This window comes from Rattus norvegicus, chromosome 14, assembly GCF_021556685.1.
Source record: "Rattus norvegicus strain SHRSP/BbbUtx chromosome 14, alternate assembly SHRSP_T2T, whole genome shotgun sequence".
Classification (NCBI taxonomy): domain Eukaryota; kingdom Metazoa; phylum Chordata; class Mammalia; order Rodentia; family Muridae; genus Rattus; species Rattus norvegicus.
Window position 1 is genome coordinate 84,916,136 of NC_141547.1, and position 14,776 is coordinate 84,930,911.

At 44.5% G+C, this 14,776-nt stretch overlaps 1 protein-coding gene across 9 annotated transcripts in view; it reads left to right on the forward strand.

Annotated features, from left to right (window-relative positions):
• Ankrd48 (ankyrin repeat domain 48) overlaps nt 1-14,776 on the forward strand; it is a 116,458-nt gene that overhangs the window by 58,976 nt on the left and 42,706 nt on the right. For 4 of the 9 annotated variants that reach the window (NM_001419750.1, NM_001446697.1, NM_001446698.1 and 1 more), the window contains 6 exon segments: nt 145-238; nt 3,002-3,075; nt 5,709-6,068; nt 8,265-8,434; nt 9,966-10,136; nt 13,106-13,139. In NM_001419750.1, coding sequence (NP_001406679.1) covers nt 145-238; nt 3,002-3,075; nt 5,709-6,068; nt 8,265-8,434; nt 9,966-10,136; nt 13,106-13,139 — 903 coding nt within the window. 9 annotated transcript variants of the gene reach the window in all.

Sequence of the window (14,776 nt, forward strand, 5' to 3'; positions counted from 1 at the left end):
TTAGTGTGTGACATTTTTATTTCCAAGATTTTTAAATGACAAAGTGAAAAAATAAAGAAATGATTAATAGGGAGACCTCGGATGCCGTCTCATGACATGCTTGGGAAATGTTTGCAGACTAACTAAGGGTGTTGATTTTTGCAGAGTGTCTCTGAGAATCTACTAAAGAAGTGCGAGGGGATTATATCTGATGCCACAGATCAACAAGGACATTATCTAGAAACGGTTCAGGCAGCAGGTAAGGGCGAGCATCCTGAAAGTCGCTGGGACTAGCAATCACCAACCGAGTGGTAGACATGTGACCCACAGCCAAAGAATACCAAGTAAATGCACAGGAAGGAAGGGACAGGAAAAGCGGGGCCCAGGTGTCTGTCATTCCGGGACAAGAGGAGAGCCCCTCTGAATGCTCCTGAGTTTCACGTCAAGATATCCTGAGGCCCGAGGAAAGTTAGGACTTGGAAATGGGAGGGAGGAGAGGGGGAAGAAAGGAAAGGCCAATAGGGCAACATGGATGAAGGGAGGGAGGCTACTCTGTCCAGGAAAGGGCAGGAAGTTGGAATGTTTCTTCACAAAGTCAGAGACGGGTTAGAAATGTGGGGGAAACATGGATGGCTTCCGGTTTCAAGTAGACTCAAGTTCTGTCGCCCTCTCTTCCTCACCGGTCAGATGCCCCCAACGACCTACAGTGCCAGGTCACACACACACACAGCTGTGTTACATTTTTAATCATAAATAAATTTAAATGTGACTGGTCAGCCACCTGGGTACAGTTTAGTGTTGTAGAAAGTATTATTTCCCATTACTTGAAAGGTTTTAAAAAAGAGAAAGTTGGAATGGGCAATGGAGAAATCAGGGGAAAAAAACAACAAACCACAGACCTTTCAAAATCTTATCACAGAGTCCATAACAGCTTTGGCAATTGTAATGTGAATTGTCTGATAAGGAGCAACTGGAGGCCAGAGTCCAAAACAGAGAGGAGAAACTCTTCCTTAGACTGTTGTGTGAGACAAGGCCTCTGGAGTCAGCTGGCACAGGCTGGCCAGCGGATGTGGGGTTCTGTGTCAAGCTACGCGGTTCTTCTCGGAGACCCAGTCTAACTGCACAGCTCAGCACACGCAGTTGTCATCCGATGTTTACCTCCTGTCCTCTCTCCACTGGTCCCTCACCTTAACCTCTCAACAAATTTGCTATGATTTACTCTGTGAAAATGGCCACCGGGCACTCTAGAACATGAGTTTCACACCAGTGGTAAACACATGTAAGGGCTTTAAAATAAGGCTTCCTCCTGCCTCTGTCTAGCCCTTCTTGCTCTGCCCTGCTGCCTGGGATCTCTGACCAGCTGCGCTGCCCACCTAGACCCTTGTCTTTAGACAAGCATGTGTCTGCTGCTCTTAGGCCTGCCTCACCACCTGTAAAGCTGTGTTCATCCACGAGGGCTCAGTGCCTGCCCCGTGTATGAATCCATCAAATAAGCCAGGCACTCAGGAGGCAGAGGCATGCTGATCTCTGTGAGTTCGAGGCCAGCCTGGCCCACATAGTAAATGCTAAGACAGCCAGGGCTGCATAGAGAAACCCTGTCTCAGAAATTAAAAAAGAAAAAGACTCCAAGGAACAGGAAGTAAAACAAATGCATGTGTGCACACATGCGTGTGGTGACCATATTGTGCACATGTGTGTGTGGTCTCTAATGAGCTACATATCTTGTATGCACACATATGTGAATGTGCTGGCTGCACAGGAATGTGCCATGACACATATGTGGAGGTCAGAGGACTTACATTGAGTTAGTTCTTTGCCTGTATCATGTGAGTCCCAGGATCACCTGCAGGAGATTCCTTGACCACTGACATCCTGCTGCCCCCCTCTTTATCTACCTCACCCCTACTTTATCTATGGAGACCTCATCCCCCACTGAACCTGGAGTTCATCACCAGTTACCTTCCCTGGCTGACCAGCAGGCTCCTCCAGGGACTGTGTCTTCCCCACCCACTGTGCTATAGTCGCAGATTTGAGCAGCCAGACTCTGCTTTTAAGTGGGTGTCGGGATTTGACCTCAGGTCCTTGTGCTTGCTTGTCAGGCATTCTACAAACTGAGCAATCTCCTCCGAAATTGAATGTTAGCAAACAACTTGTAGACTTGCTGATAAAATATTAGGGGGCCCATGGGAAGGACATCAGTTTATCTGTGGAGCCGTCACCACTGAGGACCTGGGCTGCAGCAAAGAAGGGAATTTGTTACAAAATGAACAAAAATGCTTCTGACATGAGGAAGAGGGTATTACACATAAATGTATAAACATATCTTATTAATTTTGGACTCGGTGGTTAATAACAATGGATGTGTAAAATGTAGTAGTATTATGGGTCCAAAAAAGTGGTGTGGTTGTGTGTGTCTCCCTCTTTCCTGTCTTAACATTTTGCGTCTGGGGATCTTGTTGACAGGGTCAAGTGTGGATTTGTAGAACCATTCCAACATCAGGGAGTCCATAAACCACTTTTCCCCACTGTTCGAGTGACTGTCGTCAGGTTTGACCTATTCAGGTTTCCCCATTTAGGCTTCATCAAAGGCTTTATCAAGCCCAATAACACAAAGAGTGTGTGTGTGTGTGTGTGTGTGTGTGTGTGTGTGTGTGTGTGTGTGTGTCTGTGTCTGTGTCTGTGTCTGTGTGTGTACACGTGTGTCTGTATGTGTGTCTATGTGCATGTACACGTGTGTCTGTGTGTGTGTGTCTGTGTGTGTGTCTATGTGCGTATACACATGTGTCTGTGTGTGTCTCTCTCTCTTTGTGTGTGTAGAGCAGCTAGCTTATAACCATATTTTTTTAATGAATAAGCTACCTACATATTAACCTTGATTTAAATTTTTAATTTGGAAATTGAAAATAACCCTTATCCCTTTAGAGTTTTATTCCTTTCATTTACTTTTAAGCGCTGTTCTTTATAACCTCTAAGTGAGTGGGTTTTTTGTTTTTTTTTTAAGAGAACTGTATGTGTGTTTCAGCGGAAGCAGACTCTGAGGGGACCTCACAGCTGGAGCAGAAGGATCTTGACAGCAGTGAAAGTTCTCAGCTGTCGGTATGTTGGATCATCTCTCAGTCATGTTTTCTCTCCAAATAGCACATGGACAATTGGCTTTTCAGCACCAATTTCATATCCTATTTGACGCGTAATCAAACTGTGTTCTTCGAAGCTATAGTCAGTCAGTTCATTGCTTGAGAGCAGACATTGTTCTGAGTATTTTTCCTGCTTCCGCATATCTAACTTCCTTGCAGGATGAGGGGAGGCCTGAGCCATAGCCCCGCATAGCTGAACTTGCGTGTGTCTCACAGTGATGGCCACTGTTGGAGAGTCATTTCCTGTGGCTTAAAATTGTTGTATTGCATCTGCAGTGACTAGCATGGAATTCAAAGGAGTAATGCTATCTCTTGGGTGTCCAGTTGTCTGCAGCTTCTGTATTGCAGGAGATAAAAATAAGCTCACAGCTCCTGAGACACCATAGCTGTGGTTAAGTGTGTGATCTGTAAGTGACTTTGCAGTCACCGTCTATGTTCAGAGTCAATGTCATGACTTGATGTGTGCTAATAAAGCTTTCATTTGTTGGTTGGTTGATTTGGTTTGGCTTGGTTTGGTTTGGTGTTTTGAGACAACCTTTTTCTGTGTAGCCCTGGCTGTCTTGTAACTCACTCTGTGGACCAGACTAAAAGAGCTCTCAGAGATCCGCCCACCTTGAGTGCCAGGATTAAAGGCATGTGCCACCGTGACTGGTGGAATATTTTTAATTAAACCTGCTCTTAGACAATTTCACACACTGTTGGGGTCTGGGAATCACCACACAAACCACTCAGATACTGATCTCAGTCAAACAGGGATAGTTTATTGAATGCCACATCCCAAGACTGATCCGTCAGAACTGCAAACCGGACTTAGGGGCTGGCCGCAACATTGAGTTAAGATTCTATAGGGCTTTTAAGACTAAGATGCACAAACGTTCAAGTTATTCTACCTACCGGGATGTAGGGATGGGGACTTCCTTAGAAACATGTCTTCGTGGTTCACTTATCCTGCTCACGTTGACTGGGGTATTCAACTGGGGCAGGGGCTTGCCGTGCCTAACATTCATGTCTTAACTTGCCAACCAGGATGTCAGTTACCCACACGCATGTCTCTTTTTGACAAGCAGATGTCAGTTCCAAGCAAGGTCTTGGGAACTTAAACTTTACTCTGCCCCTACTCAAAACGGAAGTCTTACTCCAAATGGTTTCTTATACTGGAGCCGGTGTCTCTCTTACGTTGGGGTATCCCAGGGGCAGCTTATAAAAGCAAAAGCCACGAAAGCTCATACACAGGTGCAGAAAGTGCTGCTGGGTGGTTGATTGGATCCAGGCTTACTATGTCTAAGTGTACAGAGCAGTTCTACTGATTTCTCTTGTGATTAGTTTCCAAGAACACCAGAGCACAGAACACGCTAGTAACAGCATACGAGAAAGTTTCTGTAGTAATACACGAAATGGCAGGCTAGACAGGAAACAGTTACCTCAGCCTTAGCAGTCACAGTGCATACTGACCCCTCTCACGCATCTCCCGACCACCCATCCACCCCATTCCCACAACCTCGCTCACAGCCAGGTCTTTCATTGTGTTTTGTTTTTACCATCGGTGTCTGTGTAACCAGGCTTTCATAGCACATGTAGGTGTGGGGCTCGGCTGTGGGTCTACCACTGACGACAACTATTTCCCTTCTCTCAGGAGCTACCCATAGCCAATAGTTAGCAGTCACTGTAGGGTCCCTGTGCCCCTGCCCTTTCTGTGATTGACAGGTCAGTCTTGTGTGAATCTAATGCAGGTAGCCATTAATGATCGCATAGGGTGTGTTGAGTCTAGGATGGCATTTTATAGCCCTTCACCCGATCCTTCTGTCTCACACTTTCCAACCCTTCATCCTCCATGTTCCCTGAGACTTAACAGGGGTGGTGGTGGTATGAATGCCTTGTTTAAGGCTGAGCATTCAACGGTCACTTATCCTCGGCATCTTGGGAAACCTTGAGTCTTTGCCTTCAACACTGTTTGTGCTGAGGGGAGGCTCCTCTGGTTAGGGCTGAGTGGCTTCTGTCTATGGGTACAAGCTTAGATATTTAGAAAATGGCCGATGCTGTTAACTACTGTCTTCTGTGGCTGCTAGAGTCTATTCAGACTTAACACTCAAAGCCCATATAGATGTCACAGTACATTGCTATGCAGTTTCAATTGAAACTTAGCAATGGGTTTTTGTGTGATTGCTGTTAGCGCCTTGGCTCTGCCTCTGGCAAGGTTGGGGTTTGGCTCTAATGATTTTGCTCTCTCCAGTTACTCATCAGACAGTGGACTGAAGCTCACTGGCATGGCTTACTGTGAGGCCCAACAGGCCAAATATTTTTATATAAGGACAAATTTGTAATATTAAAAATGAACAATTTCATCGTTGGTAAATTAACACACAGTGGGTTGATTAATAATTCATTTAACACATAAGTGTTTTGTGCAAACAGTTATGACTAACATAACTTTGCCAGCTCATGTTTTTCTTCTCATGTTGCTGAGGTAAATTATCTTTTTTTTTTTAATTTACTACCCAGTGATTCTGACATCTAAACATATATTAAGAAATTTAAATGTCAAATATATATTTATTTCTTATCATTTTTCTCATCTATATCCTGTGACCCCCAAAGGATCCAGCCCTCTCCAAGACGTGTCCCCAAACACAGAACACACCTGTGGATCCAAGCACACTGACCTGTCTCCTGTCTGAGAAGGACAGCAAGCAAATTCACACCCCACCTTTGCATCTGAAGAGAATGTCTGAAGACCTCGAAATAGACAAGAAACTTGACAGAGAATGTGCACCCGGACATCCCGAAGTCCCTTCAGTGAAAGCTCATGGGAGAGAGTCTCTCACCCGAGACACGGTAGGGAGTAACGGGGAGCCAAAAAGCAGCTCTGAACTGCAGCACGTGGCTGGGGATGCGTTGGAGAACATCGGTCCTGTGGAGGAATCACTTCCGGGTAACTGTAGAAGAATTCAGTTCAAGGTAATTCCCTGTAACTTAACAAAGACTCTGACTGATGCAAGGTGAAGGTGTGTCTGGTTTGCCTGTCTGAGGTGACGTGGACATTTCTCAAACTTGAAAAAAAGAAAATGTCTTCCTTCTCCTTCCCGCTCTTGGTCTGAGCATGAGCTTAGCAGCCATCCTTGTGTGTGCATTGCTACATAATGAAATCAAACACTAAACACACTTTGCACACAAATAAGGGGATTCTCGTGATTCACAAGATGCGATCGTAAAGCCCCCGGAAGTGTTAGCAGTGAAATGTAAGGAGGTACTGTGCTTGACATTGGTGCTAAATAGGAACTGGAAATTAGGTATCAGACAGAGCCCAAGACAGTAAACCAAAAAGGCCGTGGCTTTTATACTTCAAAGAAACAAATCAGTTGACCGGAGTTATACATAACGTTGTACAGGGGCTATAGAGATGGCTCAGCGGTTAGGAGTGTTGGCTGCTTTTTTAGAGGATGCAGGTTTGATCCCCAGCTCCCACATGTCTGTAACTGCAGCTCCAGGGGCTCAGAGGCCTCCCTCTGCTGTGCTTGGGTGCCAGCACAGACACATATGCAACCAATTAATACATGTAATAACAATTTTTAATCACAGTATTTCTGCAACTAAAGATATTGATACAATAATATAGGTAATTCAGGGCTTACACATGGGAGGCAGAGGTGGGCAGATCTCAAGTTTGAGGCTAGCCTGATCTATATTTCCACTTCCAGGGCAGCCAGGACTACATAGACAGACCCTGTCTCAAACAACCAAAAGCCTCCCTCTCTAGTGGGATTACCCAGGATAAAGCTGCATCTAGATAGAGCTGGTTTCTACTGTCTAAATAGTAAAAATTCAGAAAAATATTTTCAGAATGATTTCTCACTAAGCAACTCCAGTCTTTCTTTCCAGTAGCATATGGGCTAGAAAATCAATTTACCCCATATCACTGTACTTGTTTGACACATTTTTAAAAAGATAAACAAAGGAGTTAAGATATTGATCACCAGCTTTTGGAGATGTGCTTTCATTGACTTAAGGGAGAATTACTCAATGGGAATAAAGCAGTAGGTGAGAAGAAATGAAAACGTCTCTAAGTTCGACAAAAACTTCCATTCAAATCAGCATAGCCACTGTGCTCTGAAGTGTGCAAACTTGGCGTTTTCCGTTCAGATCTCTGGAAGGTATAAAGCTGGTTTCAGAGCATACGATTTTATACCATACAAGAGTTTATCATCTGCTAAAAAAACATACTTGATCCAGATTCACGAAAGTCTAGAGAAATAATGAAAGCATAAGTGTAGAGGGGCGAAGGGAAAACAGACAGAGTAAAGCTGAGACCAGGCAGTGCCTAGTGTGTTCGCTTGTAGGAGGACATCATTGTGCGGCAAGGCGGGTCCAGGATAAGGCGTAGCCTATCATTGGATGAGAAGGAAGGGTAGGCGGGGAAAAGTCTAGGAAGGATGGAGTCGACCGAGGAGGATGGTTCAGATTTAGGTGAACTAGATCGATTTTAACTTGTCTAGGTGGGCGATTTGTATCCTTTTCAATTGGCAATGAATTTATTGTGTGGGTGAATTGTGGGTTGAGAATTCAACAAGTAAATCTAATTGGTAAATTACATGTTTCTGGAACTTTGATTCCACCAGGCTAAAGAGGACAGTGTGTGAGAGAAATGGCTGAGAGGCAGTTAGAGCATGCGGATCTGGTTCTGTTGCCAGCCAGCGCAGAGTGAGAACGAGCAGGGACTGCAGAACGAGATATGTGTGTGTGTGTGTGTGTGTGTGTGTGTCTGTGTGTCTGTGTGTCTGTGTGTCTGTGTGTGTGTGTGTGATGGTAACTATAAAAAATACTCAGTAGTAAACAAAATTAAACAAAGCAAAATTTTTTTAAATGTATTTTTTACTTTATGAATATTTTGCCTGTGTGTGTGTGTGTGTGTGTGTGTGTGTGTGACATGTGTGAGGTGCCCTCGTGGGACAGAAGAGAGTGTTGGATCCCCTGAGCCTACAGCTATAAACTTTGTGAGTCTAAGACCCCTACAAGAGCAGTAACCGCTCTTCACCCCCGTGTCCCCTGCCCAGCCCTGCCCAAATCACACTAAATCACGTTGTAGAAATAGGCGGCAAGTGACAAAAACAGTGACATAACAGTAACATTCACCCTTACCTCAAACTTTCATCAAAGGTTGAAGAAATAACCAAGAAGCAGCCGGGTGTGGAATCAGAGGAACCAGAGGAACCAGAGAACCTGTGTCTTACGGTCGCTGAGTTTAATGACAACCAGTTGGTTTCCAAAAGGAACGGTGGAAAGACTGGGGAGCTATTTCCTGCTGAAGAGAAAGATGAGCTTCCCAAGTAAGGCTGTAGACATAGTCAGTCGTCCTGCTCCCAACACTGATCCTAATGTGGGATAATAAACGATAGACTTCTGCTAGGACTATTCAAATGTCTGCATGGTTATCAGAAGGGCATAAGTAAGTTGATATCTGTTAATCCAAGCAAACTGATAAATACTTTCTTTAAAAAGAACAAGAGTTGATTACGCAAGGTGATGGTCCCCCTGGTACACTCTTGTTTAAGGACCTGACTGAGTAAGGTAATTGTGGGTAATTGAGTAGAGTGTATCGACATTTGCTTTGTTGTCATTCTTTGAAGCTGAAGTCTTCATTTCTAGAGCTGGGTTCCTCTGGGACAGGAAAACATGAAAACACGGAGAAGACATTAAGGGCATTTATTACATATTACATACAATAGGTAAATAGTCAATATGTAATGTGAACACATAAATATGTAGTCAGTAGGTTTTCCCCACATTCTCCTCCATGTGGTACAGCCCTGAAAGACTGTAAGTACACTATCTCACGGTTCTAGCATAAGTACCCATACATGCTATATGGACATGTAAAATGTTTACATATTTAATATACATATTGATTTAAACATTTGACTAGTAATATTTTTTAAATGCTTTACTTTGGTCAGTTCTTATCATCTAAATTTACAGGTATGTGAGTTTTGAATTGCTCTGGCATTTAGTAGTCCCTATTCTCTGTATTAACCCCTTTCCTCAGGGAAATCCAACATGGTAGGCATGAATCATTATTCTTTGGCTGGTACTTATGGTGGTTTCAATTATGGCAAACTGGATTGAATAAAATCCAAAGTTTATTTGCATTTTATTGACATCAAAGGCCATCGAGATGGCTTACTAGATTAAGGTGTTTCCCAGGCAGGCCTGATGACCAAGGTTCAGTCCTGAAGCCCACATTAAGGTGGAGAGTGGACCCCAATGCCATGAATTTGCTCCTGTGACCTTCACACACTCATGGTACACACACACACACATGCATGTGTATGTCTCATACATATAATATATTAGTAATGATATTACAAATACTTAAAATTAAATATATTTTGTCTTATGTGCATGCATGTATGTATGGCTGCCATGTGTGTGCCAGGCCCATGGGAACCAGAAGAGGGAGCTGGAGTTACAGATGCTTGTGAGCCGTCGTGTGGGTGCTTGGGAATCAAGCTTTGGTCCTATGCAAAAGAAACAAGTAGTCTTACCTGCTCAACCATATCTCCTATGAGTGTCCTCATAACCAGTTTCCCCCAATTTTTGCCCGATGAGCTGTTTTGTTTTGTTGGATCTCGTCTTTTACAGATACTCTGCACATGCTCAGACTCAACTCTTGATCCGCAAACTCAGTCTTATATCTGCCTCGTTTAGGATGAACCTGACCTCCCCTTCCTTGCCTGGTACTTACAGTGGTTTACACCTAGTAGTAGATGCAGATGGAGACGAGCCGAAAGGTGAGCAGACTGCTGTTTAACCTTTAGCCAGATGTACCAGACAACGTTGCTATTTGTGAATTTTTCAAAGGAGTGTTCCTGACTCGTGGATAAAGGAAGCGAAGTCCAGTGAGAAGGAAGCATGGGGCCCCCCGGAGCCTGTGGTCACACCAGTATTTGAGGAGTCCCCTCCAGAAGCTGCTGGTCTGCTGCCGCTGAAGGATGGCCACCTTCTCACTAAAATGGATCCGGTTGAAAGAAGGTAAAAACGGTGACCTCTTTGCTTCCTGTGAAGGAATGCTAACAGGGATTACTTTCTCTGAAACAAAGTGGAGAGGAGTCATCTGTGTTCCAAACAAGGAGCCCCCTGCCAGCGCCACCAGCGGATGGTGATGCAGGCACCTCAGTGGCCGTCAGTGAAACCTGACAGTGCGCAGGGCAGACCAGTCCTTGGAGATTTTTCCCTCAGGAAATCAATATTAAAATGGGTAGCAACCAGTTAAGTATGTGAAATTTAAGAGCATTTCTTTTTTCTTTTTCTTTCTTTCTTTTTTTTTCTTTTTTTTTTTTCTTTTTTTTTGAGGATGGATATAAGCCAGTGTCAGAGAAACTGGGTCCAACTGAAATGTTTGTGTGACAGAGTGTTTGAAATCTTGATATATTATACCAGGCTAATAGTAAACTGACATTTGAGCTTGTATGCACACAGAGAGGTAGGCACATACACACAGACACACACACACACACACACACACACACACACACACACACAGAGAGAGAGAGAGAGAGAGAGAGGAGTTTGTTCATACTAAAAATGTATCAGAAATGGAAAGCTACTATATTTGCCAGTTGGAATGATGACCTAGAACTAAGCTATGAGTTTATCAAGATGACTCAGTAGTTATAAGTGATTACAAGCGACTGTTCATGTAAGGGACCCAAATTGATTCCCAGAACCCACACAGGCACCTTACAGCAGCCTGTAACTCCAGCTCTAGGGCATCAGATGCCTTCCTCTGACCTCTTGGATGTATGAGCACGTGCGCGCACACACACACATTCACACACACATTCACACACACACACCACACACATACATTCACACACACACACAAATTCATGCACACAAACACATTCACACACACACAGATACACACACACCACACACACAAATTCACGCACACATACACATTCACACACACACCACACACACACACCACACACACATTCACACACACACACACCACACACATACATTCACACACACACAAATTCATGCACACAAACACATTCACACACACACAGATACACATACACACCACACACACACACAAATTCACGCACACATACACATTCACACACACACCACACACACATTCACACACACCACACACACACGCACACACACACAATTTTAAAATCAAATGTTAAAAATGAGGATTAATACGTAGCTTGTAAAGTTATAAAATAATACAGAGTACTAGGACATTGAGGCACACTAAGAACTTCATCATCCTCTGTGTGTTTTAAGAATCACCATGAGCGGCTCTGGCTGTGTAGGCTGCCCTTGAATGTGAGGGCTCACACGTTCTGGAGATGAGCAGGGTTTTCCCAGTCTGCAGTAGCTAAGTAAACTGCTAACCGTGGCACAGATTACTATAGAGGAATAATAACATCACCGTGTATGAAACGGTCTTCCATACATACAGCAATACCAAAAGCAACTGGCCCTGTGCCCGAGCTCCATCCCATTGGACATCCCAAGCCACTCGGGCTGGCCTTGAAATCACTCCGTAGGGCGGGCAGGCTTAGAACCTGTGACCTTCGCACCGACTCCTGCACAGTGCACTTGCCTGTGTGATGCCCCACAGAGCTCAGCCTTTTGTTTAGCTGCAAAACTCTGAAGTCGCTGTTTGTAATTTTACCAAGATGATATACAAACAGATTCGTTTGCTGTTGTATCATCTTGTGACACGTATTGTTTTCACAGAGTGTTGTACAATGTGTATGATTAACCCGGCATGGCCCAACCCCAGAAGTTCAGGTTTGCTTCGGAGTTAGCTGGCTCGCTGTGTGTGCTCGCAACGGCTCTCCCTTCCTTTGCCTCCCCTCTTCCTAGTCTCCTGTCACACAGACTGTGAGGGTGAGAATGGCTGTGATACCCAGAGTGCTTAGAGGAATGTGCGCCCCTGTGTAGTGGATACACACAGCCACTGCGGCTATGAGGGGTTTCTCTGAGATGTGGCTCCGTAGAGGAGAGCATTGGCTCTTCCTGCAAGAGGGCCTGGGTTTGAGTATGAGCTCTGAGGGCACCAGACACATGTGGAGATAAATATGCAGGCAAAACACTCATGCGCTTTAAAGAAATAAGCAAATATTTTAAAGGGAGGGGATTTCAGAGGGGGACTTAAGTAATTTTTTCTAAATGAGTTTTACCATAATTCTGATTTTTGTCTTTTCACCACAATAAGAATAAAACCTTATGGTAAAATGATAGCTTTTTTCCTTTGGTTCTACTGGAAAACTTTGATCTAAATATGATTCTTCATTACAATATTAGTACTGTTCTAGTTTCATTTCTGTTGCTAGGCTATAATACCCAGGCAACAAGCAACTTAGGGGATTTTTTTTTTGTCAAAATTCCAGGCTACAGCCCATTACTGTAGGGCTGTCACAGTGGTAGGAGCTTGCGAAAGATGATCCCATCACATCTGTAGTCAAGTATAGTCAAGAGCATAGCGAAAGACGGGGGGGGGGGAGTAAGGGGAGAGAGAGGAGAGAGTGAGGAGAGAGTGAGGAGAGAGAGAGAGAGAGAGAGAGAGAGAGAGAGAGAGAGAGAGTGTATATGTATGTTCAGGACCCACTGCATAGGGAATAGTGCCACCCACAATGGGCTGAGTCTTCCCACATCATTTAATGCATAATCAAGACTGTATGCTGTGAACATGATCTCAGGCCAACCCGATCTAGAAATCCCTCATTGAAATTCTCTTCTCAGGTTCTTGGTTGGGTCAAGTTGATAATAAGAATTAACTACTACAAGTACTATTACTCTTTGTCCATTACATTTAACTTCTGTTTATAGTTGGATACCACTTTACAGGGAACAATCGTACTTTAAATTAGATAGCATGGACCTGTGAAGTAAATTACAGATGTAGAGATTTATAGAGCAGGACACTGTGTTTTGTATACTTGACATTTGCCTGAAAAGATTTTATTTTTTTAAAGGCTGACAAAGAGAGACGCTAAAGAAAAGAACAAGGTACTGTAAATGAGTAATGAGAACGGAGTTTGATTGGTTGTAGGAGTGAAGCAGAGCCCAGGGAGCCTGGGCCACAGGCCGAGTGACGTCTCACCGGGAGACTCTAGAGCTGCCACAGCTGCCACAGCTGCCACCAGCATCACCCTAGCCCTACAGCAAGGATGTGAACCTGCAGCCTCCACTGCCCATCCCCGGTACTGCCCAACCCAAGCCTGGCACCGTGCGTGGGTATCGGGTGGGGAGTCTGGCCTACGAGTCCTCACACGAGTAGCATCTGTCTTACAAATACAGTGGTGGCAAGAAAGGTTTTGGAAACAGCACTGTTTTGTTATGAGAAAACAAGGGATTCGTCCGGAAGAATGACAAAGGACAGTGTCCTCGTGTGCCAGGCAGTCACGGCTCCCTAAAGCGATGGACACCAGTGTCCGATGCTGAGGCAAGACAGGGAAGACAGTGAATACATAGCAGGTCTCACCCGTGTTAGACATGTCCGTGTCCCGGGCTCCTTCATTCACCCACAAAATTAGTAGGCCATGAGCAGGAGGTGGGGGAGTGGATATGAGGGGTTGAAGAGTCTTCCCCAAAGTCAGATGAACAAGGCTCATAAAGGCCCAAAGTCAGGCAAGGCATTGAAGGTTTCCGGTTTCCGTGTCTAGTGACCCTGTGGGCTTCCACGATAGTATCCCAGCCCGCCGTACGGGAATTAATGATAAACGGGTGCTGAGAACCACCAGGGTTCGGGAGAACAAGCTAAACAGCGAGGCCAAGTGTGCAGCTCGGCTGTAGGTAGCCCCACCACAAAACCCATTCTGTCAGAACTTCAATTCCCAACCCTGATGCCCAGAGACCCACAAGCCAGGGATGGCCAAGAGTCAAAAACTCAGCTGATAGGCTAGGTAAAGGTAGGCAGGCTTGCCCTCTCCTCTGACATCGCCGTTTCAATCTAACAATGACAACAGGACAGGAACTGAGACCCCAGTGGCAGCAAAGGAAAGCATCTGACACGGGGTCGCCAGAGCCTGCCTTTCGCCCGTTACCCAGATGACTAGAAATAACTTCCCCTATACACTGTCAGGTTTCGGTCATTTATACTAACTCCTAACTTGTAGTAAATACTTAAGTCAGCTGGACATCGTGGTAAACTTCTTCAGTCCCAGCTCTCCTGAGGCAGAGGCAGGAGGATTTTTGTGAGTTTGAGGCCAGCCTGGTTTACAAAGCTAATTCTAGGACAGCCAGGGCTACACAGAGAAACTCTGGCTCCAAAAGCCAAAATAAAAAGAGTATTTAAGTTGGCATTTTTTCTTTTTTAAGTAACTCTCCGGGGCTGGTGAGGTGGCTTGGTAAGTGAGAGGTTTGCCAGAAGCCAGGTGACTGTGTTAGATCCCGGGACGCATGCAAAGGGGTCAGGAGAGACCACAGCTTGGCACTTCACTCTTACATACAATACTAAATATTTTTAATTAAAAAATAACTGCAAGCAAATGTTTATGTCAGTCAGCCATAAATAAAAAGGATCAAGACATTACGATATTTTGTCAAACACTATATGATGTGTCAATCGAAATATATTGCAGAAGTAACATAAAAAGACTTGTAAAAGAGTATGTTTTGAAAAAGAAATTAAGAAACGAGAGACA